This window comes from Mustela erminea, chromosome 9 (genome assembly GCF_009829155.1).
Source record: "Mustela erminea isolate mMusErm1 chromosome 9, mMusErm1.Pri, whole genome shotgun sequence".
Taxonomy (NCBI): domain Eukaryota; kingdom Metazoa; phylum Chordata; class Mammalia; order Carnivora; family Mustelidae; genus Mustela; species Mustela erminea.
In genome coordinates this window covers 36,225,155-36,243,040 of record NC_045622.1, presented here as the reverse complement: position 1 = coordinate 36,243,040, position 17,886 = coordinate 36,225,155, and the positions used below count along the sequence as shown (strand labels likewise).

Genomic DNA, 17,886 nt, shown 5'->3' with positions numbered 1-17,886 from the left:
AAAGCCAAAACTCACAGATTTCCTGTCACTTAGCTGCAGATTTTTAGTCTTTTAAACAGTTCTAAGTAGTATATATTCTATAACATATTTCAGAATGGACCAGAATTGGTCAGGCTTTTAATTTTCTTCAAGCTAGTTCCTCAAACCTATTAAAATGACCTGCAGAAGTCATCCAATCCCCCACACTCATTTTCCCGAGAAGGGAAGAAAAGTGCTTCATCCAGGACCATTCAAGCAAAGACAAGGCACGAACGCAGTTCATTGATGACCCCCATGTAGTGCTTTTTCTACTATACAATTATAAATGTTAACAGGAAAAAAGGAAAAGTTTTAAATATACCTAATTTTTCTAGTTGCTTTATAGGTAATGAACCTAAATGATAGAACTGCCTGGATGAAACCTCTCGCTGTCTGCCAGAGAGCACTCACCTGCGGTTTCATCCGGGGATTCCACCTGACGTAATAGCCCACCCAGAGCTCTAGGTGGCGCATGCTGGCTACCGGGTAAAGGACATGATTGGAGTAGCTCCCGTAGAGAGGATTAGTGAAGTCTTCCAGCTGGCTATTTATGTAAGACCACAGTGACACAGTCCTCTTAGGAAGATTCTGTAAGAAGGAAACAGGTATTTTCGATTATTGAATATCTCTTGGGAGGGAGAGGACATGGACACTTCAGTGACAGCCCTACTTTCATTCAAATCAGAGAGTACTAGAAAACACTGCAATTAATTGATTAAAAATTTAAACGAGTTCTCATACTAGCAATTCCACTCAGGTATATATACCAAGAGAAGAGAAACATATGCACACAAAAACTTGTACAAAGATGTTCAAACGGGCATTACTCATAAGAGCAAAAGGAAGAAACAACCCAAAAGTCCATCAACTGATAAAATGGATAAAATGTAGTCTATTTATATAATGGAATAATATTTCACCATGAAAAGGAATAAAGTAGTGATGCATACTACAAATTGAACTTTGAAAACACACTAAGTGAAAGAAGCCAGACACAAAGGTCTCATCTTGAATGATTCCATTTATAGGATGTATCCAGAAGGGGCAAATCCAGAGAGTAGTGATGGCCAAGGGACCAGGAGAGGAGACCAGGGAGAAACTGCAAACAGGGACACGGTTACTTCTCAATGTTTAAAGTCAGCAGTGGTGACAGTTGTACAACTCTAGATAATTGAAAACTACTAAATTATACACTTTTATGGACTGCAAATTACAGCTCAGCAAAAAAAGATTATTTTCTTAAAATCAAGATATAGTTAAATCCTATTCAAGCCTCTCAAAAGATGAGGAAAAAAGTATCTTTGGAACTTAGGTGGTTTTAGTTATCTAACATTCGGTAAGTTCTTAAAGCACCTCTTCTGTGTGGGTATGCTAACTGCAGGCTGGCCACTGAAGAGACGGTTCTTTCAAAATTTCCTGGGGCACCTGCGTGGCTCAGTTGGTTTAGCGTCTGCCTTCAACTCAGGTCATGATCTCGGGATCCTGGGATGAAGTCCCATGTGGTGGGGCTCCATGCTCAGCGGGGAGCCTGCTTTCTCCTCTCCTTTCTGCTGCTCCCCACCTCTCATGTGCTTCCTCTCAAATAATCTTTAAGAAAAACATTTTTAATACCTGCTTTCAAAGAACGTACAGTCTGCTACATGGCTGTTACTATGGTGTTCTGTAGTTTATTTTATTGAACCACACACTAGTACTATTTTTCCCCATTTACCAAAGCAGAAATGAATTTGCACAAGGTTACAAGACAAGGGATAGATCCAAGATTGCATCCCAGGCAGCCTGGCCCCAGAGTAAGCACTCCTTGCCATAATGCTTTATAGAAGAGCATGAATAAACTGGTTGGCAACCACATTTTTGGAATTAAAACTGATGCAGGGGGAGACACCCAATCAAGAGGATTTGGAATTTCATACAGAGGAGGCATGTATTTCAAGGTCAGAAGTAAAACTTGAAATGTCATCTTTATACGGTTTCTTCTAAATACCAACCACTTACCAGTGATCTCCCTGGGGAAACAGAGATTAGTGTCATAATCGTGGAATTACACGGGGGGTTATTTCTTTCTACACAGTATCTCTTCAGTGTTCGGTTGTTTTATGGTATTATTTTACAATTAAAAAAAAAAACCTAAAATGGCTCATACGTATGCACCATATATCTGGGGATCTCTTCATTCATATGTGTGTTTTTCTTGCTAATTAGATGTTTCTGCACCTGCTCTGAAGGATTTCCATCCCGCAAGGACTGGTGCTCCTGAGAGTACACAGACTTCAGTTCTCTTTAGCAGACACTTCTTTTCAGCTGTAAACGCACCTGCACCTGACAGCTAGCTGGTACCTTCAGCCTCGCAACAGAGGTACTTGAAAAACAATCAGGCTCAGATATATGGAAAGAAGCCATCGTATACATCGTATACATAGGAATAAAACAGGACCAAAGAAATCACCCAAGAGGACTGTTAGGTTGAAAACTATCAGAGAATGCACTGTCGCAGGGAACATCACATATATTGGGAGTAGAAGTGGGGGACGGTCATGGCTCATATTTTACCTCTTTTCCTCTCTGAAGTTCACTGTTACAGAGGAATGTTCCAAATAAACAGCTATATAGATGGTCCAAAATGGTAATGAGAAAATATTCATTGAATTCAAATGCTGTAGGAAACTGCAAATTGAATACCACAAACACAAAATTATTAGGACATTTTTTCAAGCATATTTATCCCCATATATGGGGAGATTCTTTGTAATGCTTCTTAAAATTAGGTTAAACAATGTTCAAAACTATGTTTTTCTAAGCCATTGTGGCATTATCTTCTTCATTCTCTGTTCAAAAATCACTCTACCACTTTTCTGAGATTTCTCCCCATGAGAAATCCTTTTCTTGTGAAGCAAGAGTTTGAATGGTATGACCTTGGTGTTTCCATATCTCCCTGTATTTGTTAATCCTAACCTTGAAGAGGGATGAATTTGGACTTTGGCAATTCTGACAACTCTTGGCCTTTCTTTGCCAAAAATGACCATAAACAGCATAGTAAGATTTTCTTTAAATTTTCAGCAACATAGTTTTTGTTTCAGGGATTACACAAAAAATATCACTGTCTCCAGATAATGTCAGCAATGCACAAAAATAAAGATCCAAGGCAGATGTGCAGATCATTTAAAAGCCAGCCCAGTCAAACCTGGGATCAGCAGTTCAGCAGCCTCTTTCTAACAAAAAGAAAATGCCCTTCCTCTTTAACCTAGGACAAGAGCTTGACCAGGTATCTTAATATTACCTAAACAACAAATCTGGGGTGGGGGTGAACTTATCAAGGATGGAGGACAGATCCCAGGAGGGGAAAGAGTTCATATAATCCACCCTTACCCAGCTAATACTTCAAAAATTCTTATCAGTCTCCATGAAAACTGTACCAATTGCAGGACTGTGGAAAACAAAGTCTACGAATATCTGGACTACAGATTTGGGGAATAGATATTGGTTCCAAGTCTGTCTTAGAATGATCTCTACCTAGTAGTGCAAGAAAACAGCCTCAACTGCATGCCCAAGGGATAAGAATGAAACTGTCTTTGTCTCCACATTTCCTAAATTTAGAAGCAGGTAACAGCAAATTTCTCGAACGAGGAAGGCTAACTAGCCTGCCTTGAATGATCATTTCTGTGGCTGTGAAGCTGAACCAAGTGATCAGAGCACATGTCAACAAAAAGCCAATTACCTGTAAGAAACCTGGTCAAATCACAGTCACTCATTTACAAAATAAATCCCATCCCTTGTACTGTTACACACCCTTAACAGCCTTATTAGCCAACTGTGAATGCATTCTGACTCATTACACAGCCATCCGAAGGAGCGACGCCTGTGATCGGTTTCTCATCTTTTCAACAAAAGCACATGCTCAGTCATGAGAAGAGCTGCAACGGCGGGCAGGTCCCCACCCCAAAACGGAGGCAGCGGAGCAGGAACTTCTGAGAGCAGAGGAGGAACACTGTCTCCTCCTGACGGCTTTAGAATTGGAAGGGCCCTTTCACTAACTGCTTCCTGACCCAGGAGTGAGGGGCTGGGGCCAAGGGTGGGGGGACAGGGAGAAGCTGGCTAATCGCCACATAACCGGTGTCACTTTCACAAGTGTGCTTGCTTAAGGCTCTGCACAAAAGTTCAATTATTTACAAAAAGAGTGATGGCCCATAAACATGCCTAACAGGTTCTATGTTCCAGAATATGATACAGGAAAACAGAACTGGATGTCTAAGATAAAGACACATCACTATATGATGTACTTTCAGTTCCATCAGAGAAATCTAAGAGGAAACTGATTTTCTATGCAGTGACTTAAGCTCAGAATTGGAGTGAAGCTGCTTCTAGGTCTACAGCGTGTAGTAATTTAGCGAGGCAGGTACTTACTGCGTACTCTTCTATGCAAACAACTGGCAAATGGGATTTTGTTTCTAACAAACATATCAGAATTACTGCGTACTCTTCTATGCAAACAACTGGCAAATGGGATTTTGTTTCTAACAAACATATCAGAATTCATATATCCGCACAGGCTGCCCCTTTAGGGGAATTGCCCTGGGAAAGCAGGGCCCAGCCATCAATGGTGACATGGCTTCAAACCGCTTTTTGAGCCTTTTCTAAGGGCATATTTAATTTTCGCCAAGAGTCAAATGTTACTTAAAAATCAAATATGGTAATAGTCAATAGTGGCTCTTCTTGTTTTTGGTCAAACACCCAAAAAAGGACTGGCAAGGATTTGCAGAGCTGCCATTACAAACTCAAGGGCAATTCCAAAGAAAAAATTCAAACCTCGTCCAAAAGTAGTAAACACCATTAAACTCTACAGTTAAGTTTCTACCCTTCTCCCAACACACCAAGAGCCTTTTATAGAACAAAACTCTAAGTGTCGTACACATTAGCAGGTATATTTTAAATTCCAGCCTCATCATTCAATCATCATACCTACTACAACAATGCATTTAACCCAGCAGCTTTCAAAATAATCCACCTAAACTGATATGCCATTGGGGGAAATGCTTATATAATTGGGTGTATTTCATCTAAAGATCACCATTCGTTTTCTTTTAATGAAATAATAGTGTTTTCTTGAAGCTAAAATGTAATCCTAAAGCGAAGCAGAGACAGCAACTGCCCTATTTTATATTCATGTGGCGGACTCACTAAGAACAAACCGGACTCCCAGTTGTCTGAGGTCTAATAAACCCTTGGGCAAATAATTAGCTGACATAGCAGTGACGTGTAGCCAAGCTCTGGGATGATTTTTCTTGAGTTCAATATGTTTAAGACACCAACCCCTCGCCTCACTAGTGAAGTGATCCCATAGCAAAGCAGGTGTTTTTCAATCTCCCCCAATATCGTTCCAAAAGACTAAATCCATTACCATTAATATTTCAAACCAGTATGTTAGAAAGTTAATAGAAGGTCTAAAAAACAATCTATCTATGCCTAAGAACAAAAAGAACTGAATCTACTACATATCTACCTACTCATTATTCCCACATAAATATATTTTTCCATTCCTTAAAACAGGATTTTATTTTGCTCCAGTGAACTTGCTTCATTTCTTCACCTCTACCTTCTCTAGCAATGTATAGATGACCTTCCGGGTAAATATATTACAGTTAACTACTTGTCCAAAACAAAGGAGGAAACCTCTCGGGTTATTATTAATGCCACTGGTTGAAATGCTAATGGATCAAATTGTCAAGTGTTTAATACGATCTCCAAATAATGTCCTTTAACTTAGTTCATAATGTAATAAGAATAGTTCTATTACCAAGAAATCTTCCCAGAATTTCCATTTTACATGCAATGTAGGATAATCACTGACCACACCTCCCAACTCTGGATGGCTTAAAAGAAAGATATAAGAATGACTATCCCAGATAAGTTACCTGTCTTGTCATTTGCCAGACACAGTCAATAAACTGAAGGAAAACAGGTGATCTGTCTGCATCTGCATGGTTCTTATCTCCATGGCCAAGTCTCTGGAGCAAAAAGAGTGAAAATCTGTATGAGCTTTGTGGAACTTTTCTTTTTCATGGAAATAAATTTATTTTCCAATTAAAGTAATATCTTCCAGTATTTTTTAAAGTTCAAAAGTCTTTTTAAAAGAGCACAGGGGGGGCACCCGGGTGGCTCAATGGATTAAAGCCTCTGCCTTCGGCTCATGTCATGATCCCAGGGTCCTGGGCTCGAGCCTCGCATCAGGGTCCATGCTCAGTGGGGAGCCTGCTTCTCCTTCTGCCCCACTCTCTTGCCCACTCATTCTTTCTCTCTCTCTCAAAAATAAACTCTTTAAGAAATTAATTAAATAAAAGATCACAGCAAGGAAAACAGAAATCACTCATAGTCTTACCAAGCAGAAGGCTCTGTTATCATTTTGATGTACAAACTGCCATATTATTTACTGACATGAATGCTTGTAATAGGAAATTACAACTTTAACAAGAGGAACCCAGATCTTAAGAGGTTGATAATGGAAGACAGGAGCAGTCAGACCTCAGAACCCCAGATTTTTTGTCCCAGAAATTTAATATTCCCTAAATATTAACAAATACTTGTCCAACAGCCTCAGGAAGCACCTGTCTCCTTTAACAATGTGGCCAGGGTGTGCAGGGGGGCCCTGTCATATCTTATCTTATCTGTCTTTATCAAGAATAATCACATCAGCACAAACTCTTGAAAACCTGTAAAGAATGCTTGACATCTACCTTCCAAGCATGTACTCACCTCCTTTCTCAGTTTTTTTTCTCTTCTAAGGACCTTTGCCCCAGATGACTGTAACAGACCCTCCACACTCCAAAACAGTGATTCTAAGTCTGGTCCACAGATTACCAGGGGCCAGGGGGTGGGGCTGGGGGTTAGGGGTGGGGGAGGGAGAGGGGTCTATGATGTCAAAACTATTTTCATAATAATGCTTTTTCAATGCACTAACATTTACGCTGAGAGTGCGAAAGTGACGAAGGATAAAACTCTGGGTTCCTTAGGAAAACTCAAGCAAATCACTGGAATCCAGCTGCACAAGTAGTGTCAGACCCTGCCTGGCCACACACTCGCAGTCAAATGAAAGGGTGGGGAGTGCCAGTTTCCTTGATGAAGCAGTAAAAATTAATCCTGCTAAGTCTTCTCCCCTTAAGGACAGCCTGTATAACAAAATGGGAAATACACATAATGTTCTGCAGCTGCAAACCTTAGCTGATGGTACAAAACACCACGTTTTCATGCAACATCGTTTTGACTTGAAAGAACTGATATATATAAACTACAGTTATTAAGACTTGAAAGTCTTGCAGACTTTTTTTTTTTTTTTTAATGTACAAAGCAGATGTGTCATTTCAAGGAAAACTGATAAAATTCAAGCTTTCAAGCTTTGAGTGCACATTAGATTTTTGGGAAACTACCTGTCAAAATAAGCTTGGTAATAGACGTTTCTGATAAAATCACTGGTGATGCTCACAAATGAGATGATAGTCTGTAAGGAAATGCATTAATACTCGAAGAGCTGTGTAAGTCAGGAAGCCACTATTTTCCAAATAACCAACACCTGATGTTACAGAATCACCCATGGGTAAAAGCTCTATTCAAAGCTCAAGACAGACCAATGAAATTTAATAGAAAGGACAGTGAAAACCTCATTGATCTAGTTTTAGATTTCACATTACAAGAAACCTCGATGAAATCAGCATTTGTTAAATTTAGGCACAGTATGAAAGAATATCCACAATTCCCTGAAAATGCTATCAAAACACTGATTTCAACCTGCATATCTGTGTGTGGTCAGATTTTCCTCATTTACGTCAAGGAAGAGCACACATTGCAATAAAGTAGTTGTGAAATTCGGCTGTCTTCTAATAAGCCAGACGTGAAAGGAATTTGCAAAAACTATAAAACAATGCCACCCTTCACACTAACCCTTTTATCGTTGTTGTTTTGGAAAATACAACTTGTTTTCTTTAAAATGCTCTTTAGGCTAATATACAGTAGTACTATGTCCTGAATGTTTGTGTCCCCCCGGCCAAAAAAATTCACATTGAAATCCTAATGTCAGCTGTAATGGCAGGAGTCATCGTCTGGGAGCTGCTAGTCAAGAGGATAGAAGTCCAGCAGAGGGGATTAGTGCTCTCATCAAAAGACCCTACAGAGGGTGCCTGGGTGGCTCAGTAGGTTAAGCCTCTGCCTCCAGCTCAGGTCATGGTCTCACGGTCCTGAGATCCAGGTCCGCATCCGGCTCTCTGTTCAGCAGGGAGCCTGCTTCCTCCTCTCTCTCTCTCTCTCTCTCTCTGTCTGCCTCTCTGCCTACTTGTGATCTCTGTCTGTCAAACAAATGAATAAAATCTTAAAAAAAAATAAAAATAAAGGCGCACCTGGGTGGCTCAGTGGGTTAAGGCCTCTGCCTTCGGATCCGGTCATGATCCCAGGCTCTGGGATAGAGCCCCGAGTCCGGCTCTCTGCTTCGCAGGGAGTCTGCTTCTTCCTCTCTCTCTGCCTGCCTCTCTGCCTACTTGTGATCTCTCTCTCTCAATCTCTCTGTCAAATAAATAAAATCTTTAAAAAAATTTTTTTAATAAATAAATAAATAAATATAAATAAAAATAAAGACCCCACAGAGCTCGTTGATTCTCTTCACCACATAAGGACAGAGAGGTTGACAAGCTACAACCCACAATCTACGGCCTTCCACAGAACATGACTACGCTGACACCCTGACCTTGGATTTCCAGCCTTCAAAACTGTGAGAAATAAATTTCTATTGAAATTTTACAAGCCACCCAGATTGTGGTATGACATTAACAGCAACCCAGAGTAAGATTTATTATTTTATTAATATTTACACATTTTTAAAAATTCAATTTCTAGGGGTGCCTGGATGGCTCAGTGGGTTAAGCCTCTGCCTTCAGCTCGGGTTGTGATCCCAGGGTCCTGGGATAGAGCCCCGAATCGGGCTCTCTGCTAAGCGGGGAGCCTGCTTCCCTCTCTCTCTCTCTCTCTCTGTCTGCCTCTCTGCCTACTTGTGATCTCTGTCTGTCAAATAAATAAATAAATAAATCTTTTTAAAAATTTAATTTCTGGGGCGCCTGGGTGGCTCAGTGGGTTAAGCCGTTGCCTTCAGCTCAGGTCATGATCTCAGGGTCCTGGGATCGAGTCCCGCATCGGGTTCTCTGCTCAGCAGGGAGCCTGCTTCCCTCTCTCTCTCTCTCTCTGCCTGCCTCTCTGCCTCCTTGTGATCTCTCTCTGTCAAATAAATAAATAAATAAAATCTTTAAAAAAATAAAAATAAAAATTTAATTTCTAATATGACAAATACTGGTAGATATAAATCATATAAACGAAGTTCTTTGGGGTCACCAATAATTGTTAAGAATGGAAAGAGATCCTGACAATGAAAAGTCTGAGACTCACTGCCCTTTCATTAAACAGGTGAATGTACCCTCTTGACCAGCTGTCCTTTAATTGCCAAATTCTGCTTTCAGATAAACTGGGGGGGAGGGGGAGGGGGGATGGAGTAGGGAACCAGAGTTAGCAATCTAGGAATCCACAGCAATTTCCAATGGTCTTAAATGTTTACTATTTTGATCACACTGATATAAACACGTGCAGCTCTGGATGACTAAAACTCCATTTTTTGAAGTAAGAGCGTTTTTGTAATGTGTTTTTTCATTGTAAGTATATTTTAGAGAGAACTGAAAAATGTGAGCCATCAGGAAAGATCCTCCAAAAGCCCAGTTTTATTTAACAGTTCAAGTTCAAAAAATCAGACTACCTTTAAATTTGTCTGCTTCTTTCAAGTTAGCTCTTGAACTCTTAAACAGCACGAATGGGCCAAGTGAGTTCACTTAAATGTGGATTTATTTTTACAGAACTGTAAAAGTATTTTCTCTTCCTTATGATTTTCTTAGTAACATTTCCTTTTGTCAGCTTCCTTTATTATAAGAATATAGTATATCATAAACACAACATACAAAATAGGTGTTAATCGTTTATCTTATTGGGAAAGCTTCCATCAACCACAGGCTACAGGGAGTTAGGTTCCGGGGAGGAGTCAACAGTTACATGTGGAGTTTTGACTGCACCCCTCTCTCCTACACTGTGCATTGTGCAAGGGTCATCTGTATTTGTAAACACTGCTGGTACAGGTTAACATTCAAGACTGCATCTGGGTAAACATCTTCCAGAAAGTCTTTCAGCTACTCTAGGAATGTGCTGCCAGGAGCCTCGCACACTCTCAGTGGCTCCAACGCCTCTGACAATCTAAGTCTCCCCCTCCATGATTCTCTAACCCCACCCTTCCCTCAACTCTACTCTTGCAAGCTCAATGTCATCTAGACTTTTGCTCACCCTGTTCCTCCTTTTGGGGAAAATATTCCTACTCTTCACTCTTTAAAATCGGTGATTACAACTAACACAGATGAATAACACATGAAAAACAAGGCCTACATGCTTACTGTTCTCAAGTTTTCTGATTGCAAATTTAGTTTTTAGCAGAAACACAGCTAAAAACCACATGAATGTTTATTTAATTAAAAGGTGCATGACTCCAAAGTATGATGTAGCAAAAAAGCAAAACTGAAAGCTGAATACCCTTTGAAAGGGACATAATAAACCCATTCCTCTATTTTTGGAACCGTGATTAGTTCTGTGTACCACACAGGATGAAAGACATGACCAAAGTCCAGAGGACAACTGGAGTGAAGAGGGGACTGAGATAGGAAAACAATGAAGAAAATTAATGTTTAGCCACAAGAACTGAAGTTAGGCAGGACAGGGGTACACACCTACTTCTAAATATTTGAAGGGCTATCTCATTTGGTTAAGTCGTCATATCTGTTCTTGTCTTCAAAGGGGAAATGGGAAGTAAATTTTGGTTTACTATGAGAAAGAACTTTCTGGTAGGTAGATTTTCTGAAGAGAGACTGGATAGCCTGAGGAAGAGCCCGGCTGCTGATTTCTGGAGGTGTTAATGCAGAAACTATACAATCATTTCATGGGAACACCACAGAAGACATTCAACACTGAATGCCTGGACACTGAGGTCCTGTCAACTCAAATTTGAGATGAACGACAACATCAAAATAAATTCTGAGGCAAAGAGAGGGCAGGAAAATGTGTCATTCCCATAAAACCAACTGCAGCACTCTCCATATGTATACGCATTACAGTGTTAATGCTTTAGGAGGATAATCAAAAAGCTGTTTTATTTCCCACTCTGAGGGAAATTTTTCGTTTTTTTCTCTGATATTTCTTTTGGTCCCAGCCTGTTTTTTTTTAAACCCCATTCCTGCGTGAGCACTGCTACTTGGAAGTATTCTTAAATTAAGAATAATAATTAAGCCATCCTTGGCTCCTTTTACATCGAGATCAGAAGTGGCCTGTAATTCTGCAACCATGCCTGAAGGCAGAGATAGGCGCACAGATGAAGGAATGGTATCTAATGTCTCCCCCAGCAGGGATCACAGAAGAGACCGAGCCACAGGTGTCCCGACAGCCCTGGTCAGACTGCACACCCGCAAGAGGCTATCCTAAGGCTTTCCACAACTAACAAGAACATTCTCTCTAGAAGTTTACCCCCTTAGTATGAAGGAGTGGTTTTCAGTGAGTATCTAGTGAATAAAAGGCTTTGTCTTCACAGGCCTCATGTAGGATCATGTGACGCTGCGAGTCAAGGCTCTATACTCACAAGCTGAAATCGATGTCCGAAGCTCAGCCACTCTTTCTCCACAAGGACCTCGAAGCCTCGGATGCTTCGATAGTAGCCATCCAGCATGAGCATGGCCAGGGAAGTCAGCTGGGCCGTGCGGTCCCAGCCGTCGCTGCAGTGCACCACCACAGACGTCTTCCCGGACTCGACTTTGTCAGCGATCCGAAGAGCGCCTGCGAGAATGAGCTGCAAGATAGAGTTCAGTGAAATTTTTAAAAAAGTTAAGTGCTTCCTTCTTCAAAAGTAACAAATACAGTTTTATTACGGACAACTGTCTCATAACACATGGAGAAAAAAGCCCCTTCCTAAACAGAATTCTTGTAAGTGGCAGAAGATTTTGCCTTTATCACAAGAAAAACCTCATAAATGCAGGCTCCTATTAATCCACACAATGAAAGAGCCAAATGAAGGGTACGTTCTGGTTCTGTACAAATCAAAAGTATGAGTGAGAGAAAAGGATTCGGTTTTAAAGAGATCTGTTTCTAAGAATCTTCAAATATTCCAACATCATCTATTTAAATTAAAAAATATGCCAAGTGAAGTCATACATGTTACTTACACAATCCCTACCTAACCAAAACAGAATAAAGAGGAAAGCAGAAAAATTGGATCTCTTACCCCATAGCTTCTAGAGCATTTATTTTACTATTTTTATATATGTCACATAGCTTACAGCAAGCCCAGTATAAAACTTGAAGCTATTTTTCTGTAATATGAATGAAAAATTCTCATCAGATCAACAGATTACAATGTCAACTGGTATTTAAATAATTTCAGATTTTTAAAAAAATATACAGACACTACGAAATAATTAACTTTTTTGAAGTTGAGCCTGAGTTAAAACTAAACAGAATTAGATATAGCCAAATAAGCAGCACAAAAGCACAATATTCTTTAAAATGAGTAATACAGTTCTCGTCTTCTCTGCAACGGCTAGACAATCCATACTCGGAGAACACTGTGGGTCCACAAACATGGATCAGATGAAAGAAAGTAGATTTACTAGGGCTGGACAATCTCATGATGACCTCCTTTTAATTGTAACTATAGACATATTCTAGAAATGGGGTACTCTGAAGCAATGTCAATCCTGACTCTGCATCAGAGTCACCTGTGAGCCATTTTTTAAGTGTCTGGGCCCCATCGTCACTACTCCTAGCTTACTACTTTATAAATGTCTTCCACTTGTAATTCAGTGGGTTATGAGACTTATGATTCACTGACCCAAAGTATTAGAACAGCTGCAAAGCTAAGACTATGGTCACCATCCCACCTTCCTTCCCCTATAAAATAAACATTTTGGAGCCCCTTTCCATGTGGCAGGTTCTGCTCCAGGTGCTAGAGACAGAGCAGTGAACCAAACAGAGAAAGGGCTAGTACATTCTACTCAGGCGAGGCCAGCCAGATACATGTAAATAAGAAAATATAGACTGTGCCAGAGGGCAGGAAGTGAGAGCACCCTGCCAGTAGAGCTGTTATTTGTAAGGTGTGGTGGGGAAAGGCCTTTCTGAGAAGGTGGTATTTGAGCAGAGCTCTGAAGAAGGTGAGGAGGTACACTTTGCTGCTGTGAGGACTACGGGTGAAGGCAGGCCAGGCACAGACGGATCTCCTCTGCCTCTAAGGGGACCTGTTTGTAGCCAGAGCGAGCTTTCTGGAGAGGCTGTTATATGCTCAGGGAGAACGCCCTGCCATTTACAGATGCCGACACTGCAATTTATGTTCGCTTCAAATCAAGTGTCCCTGTTTTCTATTTACACTTCACGCGCTGCAACAGATGGGCCCCCCGGGAACATGCTCCCTGCCTGAGGAGAGTGTGCACTCTGCTACATTCTTAGAAGCTTCTAAGCATCTGGAAGAGAAAGAATAAAATTAATCTATAATTCTCAGTAAGATCAAATTGGCCTTCTCTTCAGTTCTGTCCAAATTTGAGAGATTCTAATGTGAGCACGTGTCTTTATTTCACAGTATGAACGTGTGTACAGCTAGAGTCTCCATCTTGGGACGTGGTGTTACTGGGATTCAGACCATGTCTGAGAAAAGTATGTAACTGTACAAAGTGCAATCACATCTGCTGCTCCAAACACGACGGTGACAGGCTAGGCACACTAGCGTTCCCGGGTAGACTCCACATCATTTAGCCTCATACCCTCATTCAACCACTTCACCTCCCTCACACACACGGTGCTGCCCTAGCTCCTGAGGGCTCCAAAAACATTAACAAATTATCCAGCGCAGGTTTCCATGATTTAGGAATATATACTGACTGACACGAGACCATTAAATGAAGTGTAAGGTCGTACTTGATGAGCTGGAAGGAGAAAGCAGAGTGAAAGTGCAGAGAAAGTGGAGGAGAAGAAGTCAGAACTGGGGTCTGAAGGACGAGAAGAATTCAGCCAGGGCGGGGCAGGGAGGCGGACAGAAGACCACAAGACAACCAAATGCGCAGTACAGGAAACTAATTCATTCAAGCAACACAGCTTAGAAGTACTTACAATTTTCAAAGAGTTATCCATGTTTCATTGTATAGAAAGATACCTTCATCTTACAGTTCAATTGTAAGAAGAGTGTGGAAAGAGAGGGGCAGAGAAACCCCTTGTCTGATACTCTGTAATAATATAAGGGAATAATAACAAATACCGAACCTTAATATGTTCAAGCCAGTGAGTAGATTCCAAGTTAGACAGCCAGTGAGTCTCCTCAATGTTAGGGTACACAATCTCCTTAAGTTTTCGTAAAGATTCTCTCATAACATGAATATTGTGGATATCCAGAAAAACTAGTTCTGCATTTTGATAGGCATCTTCACTCTCATAACCTCCACCCTTCGCCTGGGAAAAAAGCAAACACCACAGGAAATCATAAATGAAGGTATGCCCACTGTACGTAAACATGTGAACAGGTGCCATAAAATATCCAATAGCATGACAGATGCGTTTTTTTTTAAAAGATCTTATTTATTTGAGAGAAAGAGCGACAGCACATCAGAGGTGGGGGAACGGCAGGGACAGAGGGAGAGGGAGAAGTAGACTCCATGCTAAGCACGAAGCCTGACGTGGGGCTCGATCCCAGGAACCAGGGATGATGACCTGAGCTAAGTCAGATGCTTAACCGACTGTGCCACCCTGGCACCCCAGTGATACATATTACTGATGAATAGGAAAACTCCGTGGGAAAATGTCAACAGGTCAGGACATCGTAACACAGCCACTCTCCCTACACATTTTTCTTTATAAAATGGGAACATACACTCTTACTCTGACTTTCTTATGTGGCTGTTATAAAATTTAAATGTGATACCATATATGAAGGTCCTTCAACATGTTAAAGCACTAAACTCTTCCCACCAATATTTCCAGTTCTACCCAAACATAATTTATTAGAGAAGGCTGAAATCACTGGCTCTGTGTGCAAAGAAAACATCTAGTTAGTTTCATTCTGGTCCATGATTCTTCACCTCCCGTCCTCATCACCTCATTTTAATCGGAATATTTGCAAGATGCCTTGCAATCCTAGTGACTTGCCTCTATTTCAACCACATAATTATTTCCAAATAAAAAGACAGAACAGGTATAAAAGCATAGAATACCATAGTATATTAGTATCTCTATCCTCAAATACTTAAATCTACATCCACAAACAGGATGAGAAATATTTGGTGTTCAAAATATGCTGTGGCTGAAAAGAACTCATTTATTTATTTTGAGGGGCTAAAACTTTTTTTATTATTTATCTTTATTAACATATAATGTATTATTTGACAGGTCTGTGAATTGTCAGGCTTACACAATTCACAGCACTCACCATGTCACATACCATCCCCAATGTCCACAATCCAACCACCCTCTCTGTACACTCCCTCCCCCACAGCAACCCTCGTTTGTTTTGTGAGATTAAGAATCTCTTATGGTATGTCTCCCTCCTGATCCAAACTTGTTTCATTTTTTTCCTTCCCTACCCCCCAAACCCCAAACCCCGCCTCTCAAGTTCCTCATATCAGGGACTTCAAGTGATAATTGTCTTTCTCTGATTGGCTTATTCCACTCAGCATAACACCCACTAGTTCCAACCATGTCCTTCCAAATGGCAAAATCTCATTTCTTTTGATGGCTGCATAGTATTCCTATATATATAGGAATCTATATATATCTATATATCTATATCTCACTTCTTCTTTATCCATTCATCTGTTGATGGACATCGAGGTTCTTTCCATAGTTTGGCTATTGTGGACGTTGCTACTGCAAACATTCAGGTGCATGAGCCCCTTTGGATCACTACATTTGTATCTTTACAGTAAATACCCAGTAGTGCGATTGCTGGGTCATAGGGTAGCTCTATTTTCCACTTTTTGAGGAACCTCCATGCTGTTTGACAGAGTGGCTCACCAGCTTGCATTCCCACTAACAGTGTAGAAGGGTTCCCCTCTCTCTGCATCCTCACCAACTTCTGTTGTCTCCTGACTGGTTAATTGTAGCCATTCTGACTAGTGTGAGGTGGTATCTCATTGTGGTACTGATTTGTACTTCCCTGATGCCGAGTGATATGGAGCACTTTTTCTGTGTCTGTTGGCCATCCGGACGTCTTCTTTGCAGAAATGTCTGTTCATGTCCTCTGCCCACTTCTTGATTGGATTCTTTGTTCTTTGGGTGTGATTTTGATAAGTTCTTTATAGATTTTGGATACTAGCCCTTTATCTGATATGCCATTTGCAAATATCTCTCCCATTCTGTCAGCTGTTTTTTGGTTTTGTTGACTGTTTCCTTTGCTGTGCAAAAGCTTTTGATCTTGATGAAGTCCCAATAGTTCATTTTTGCCCTTGCTTCCCTTGCCTCTAGCAATGTTTCTAGGAAGAAACTGCTGTGGCTGAGGTTGAAGAGGTTGCTGCCTATGTTTTCCTCAAGGATTTTGATAGATTCCTGTCTCAAATTTAGGTTTTTCATCAATTTTGAGTCTATTTTTATATGTGGTGTAAGGAAACGGTCCAGTTTTATTTTTCTGCATGTGGCTGTCCAATTTTTCCAACACCATTTGTTGAAAAGACTGTCTTTGTTCCATTGGACATTCTTTTCCTACTTTGTCAAAGATTAGTTAACCGTACAGTTGAGGGTCTATTTCTGGGCTCTCTATTCTGTTCCATTGATCTATGTGTCTGTTTTTGTGCATACTGTCTTGATGATGACAGCTTTGTAATAATAGAGCTTAAAGTCTGGAATTGTGATTCCACCAACTTTGGCTTTCTTTTTCAACATTCCTTGCTATTTGGGGTCTTTCCTGGTTCCATATAACTTTTAGGATTATTTGTTCCATTTCTTTGAAAAAAATTGATGGTATTTTGATAGGGGTTGCATTAATGTGAAGACTGCTTTAGGTAGCTTAGACATTTTCACAATATTTATTTTCCCAATCCATAAGCATGGAATGTTTTTCCATTTTTTGCATCCTCCTCAATTTCTTTCATGAGTACAGATTCTTTGCCTCCTTGGTTAGGTTTATTCCTAGATATCTTATGGTTTGGGGTGCAATTGCAAATGGGATTGACTCTTTAATTTCTCTGTCTTCTGTCTTGCTGTTGGTATATAGAAATGCAACTAATTTCTGGGCATTGGTTTTATATCTTTACACTTTACTGAATTCCTATATGAGTTCTAGCAGTTTTAGAGTGGAGTCTTTTGGGTTTTCCACATAAGGCATCATATCATCTGCAAAGAGTGAGAGTTTGACTTCTTCTTTGCCAATTCAGATGTCTTTTATTTCTTTTTGTTGTCTGATTGCTGAGGCTAGGACTTCTAGTACTATGTTAAGTAGCAGTGGTGACAGTGGACATCCCTGTCATGTTCCCAATCTTAGCAGAAAAGCTCTCAGTTTTTCTCCATTGAGAATGATATTCGCTGTGGGTGTTTCATACATGGCTTTGAGGATATTGAGGTATGTACCCTCTATCCCTACATTTTGAAGAGTTTTGATCAAGAAAGGATGCTGTACTTTGTCAAATGCTTTTTCAGCATCTACAGAGAGTATCATATGGTTCTTGTTCTTTCTTTTATTAATGTATTGTATCACACTGATTGATTTGTGGATGTTGAACCAAACTTGCAGCCCAGGAATAAATCCCACTTGGTCATGACGAATAATCCTTTTAATGTACTGTTGGATCC

General features: G+C 40.4%; 1 protein-coding gene across 3 annotated transcripts in view; it reads right to left on the bottom strand.

Moving 5' to 3' along the window:
- The window catches only part of MTMR2 (myotubularin related protein 2), a 123,374-nt gene that overhangs the window by 1,657 nt on the left and 103,831 nt on the right, over positions 1 to 17,886 (bottom strand). For all 3 annotated transcript variants that reach the window (XM_032360397.1, XM_032360398.1, XM_032360399.1), the window contains 5 exons: positions 14,374 to 14,559; positions 11,711 to 11,917; positions 5,928 to 6,020; positions 2,569 to 2,682; positions 430 to 606 (listed from right to left, as the gene is read on the bottom strand). In XM_032360397.1, coding sequence (XP_032216288.1) covers positions 430 to 606; positions 2,569 to 2,682; positions 5,928 to 6,020; positions 11,711 to 11,917; positions 14,374 to 14,559 — 777 coding nt within the window. The remainder of the gene's footprint in view (positions 1 to 429; positions 607 to 2,568; positions 2,683 to 5,927; positions 6,021 to 11,710; positions 11,918 to 14,373; positions 14,560 to 17,886) is intronic.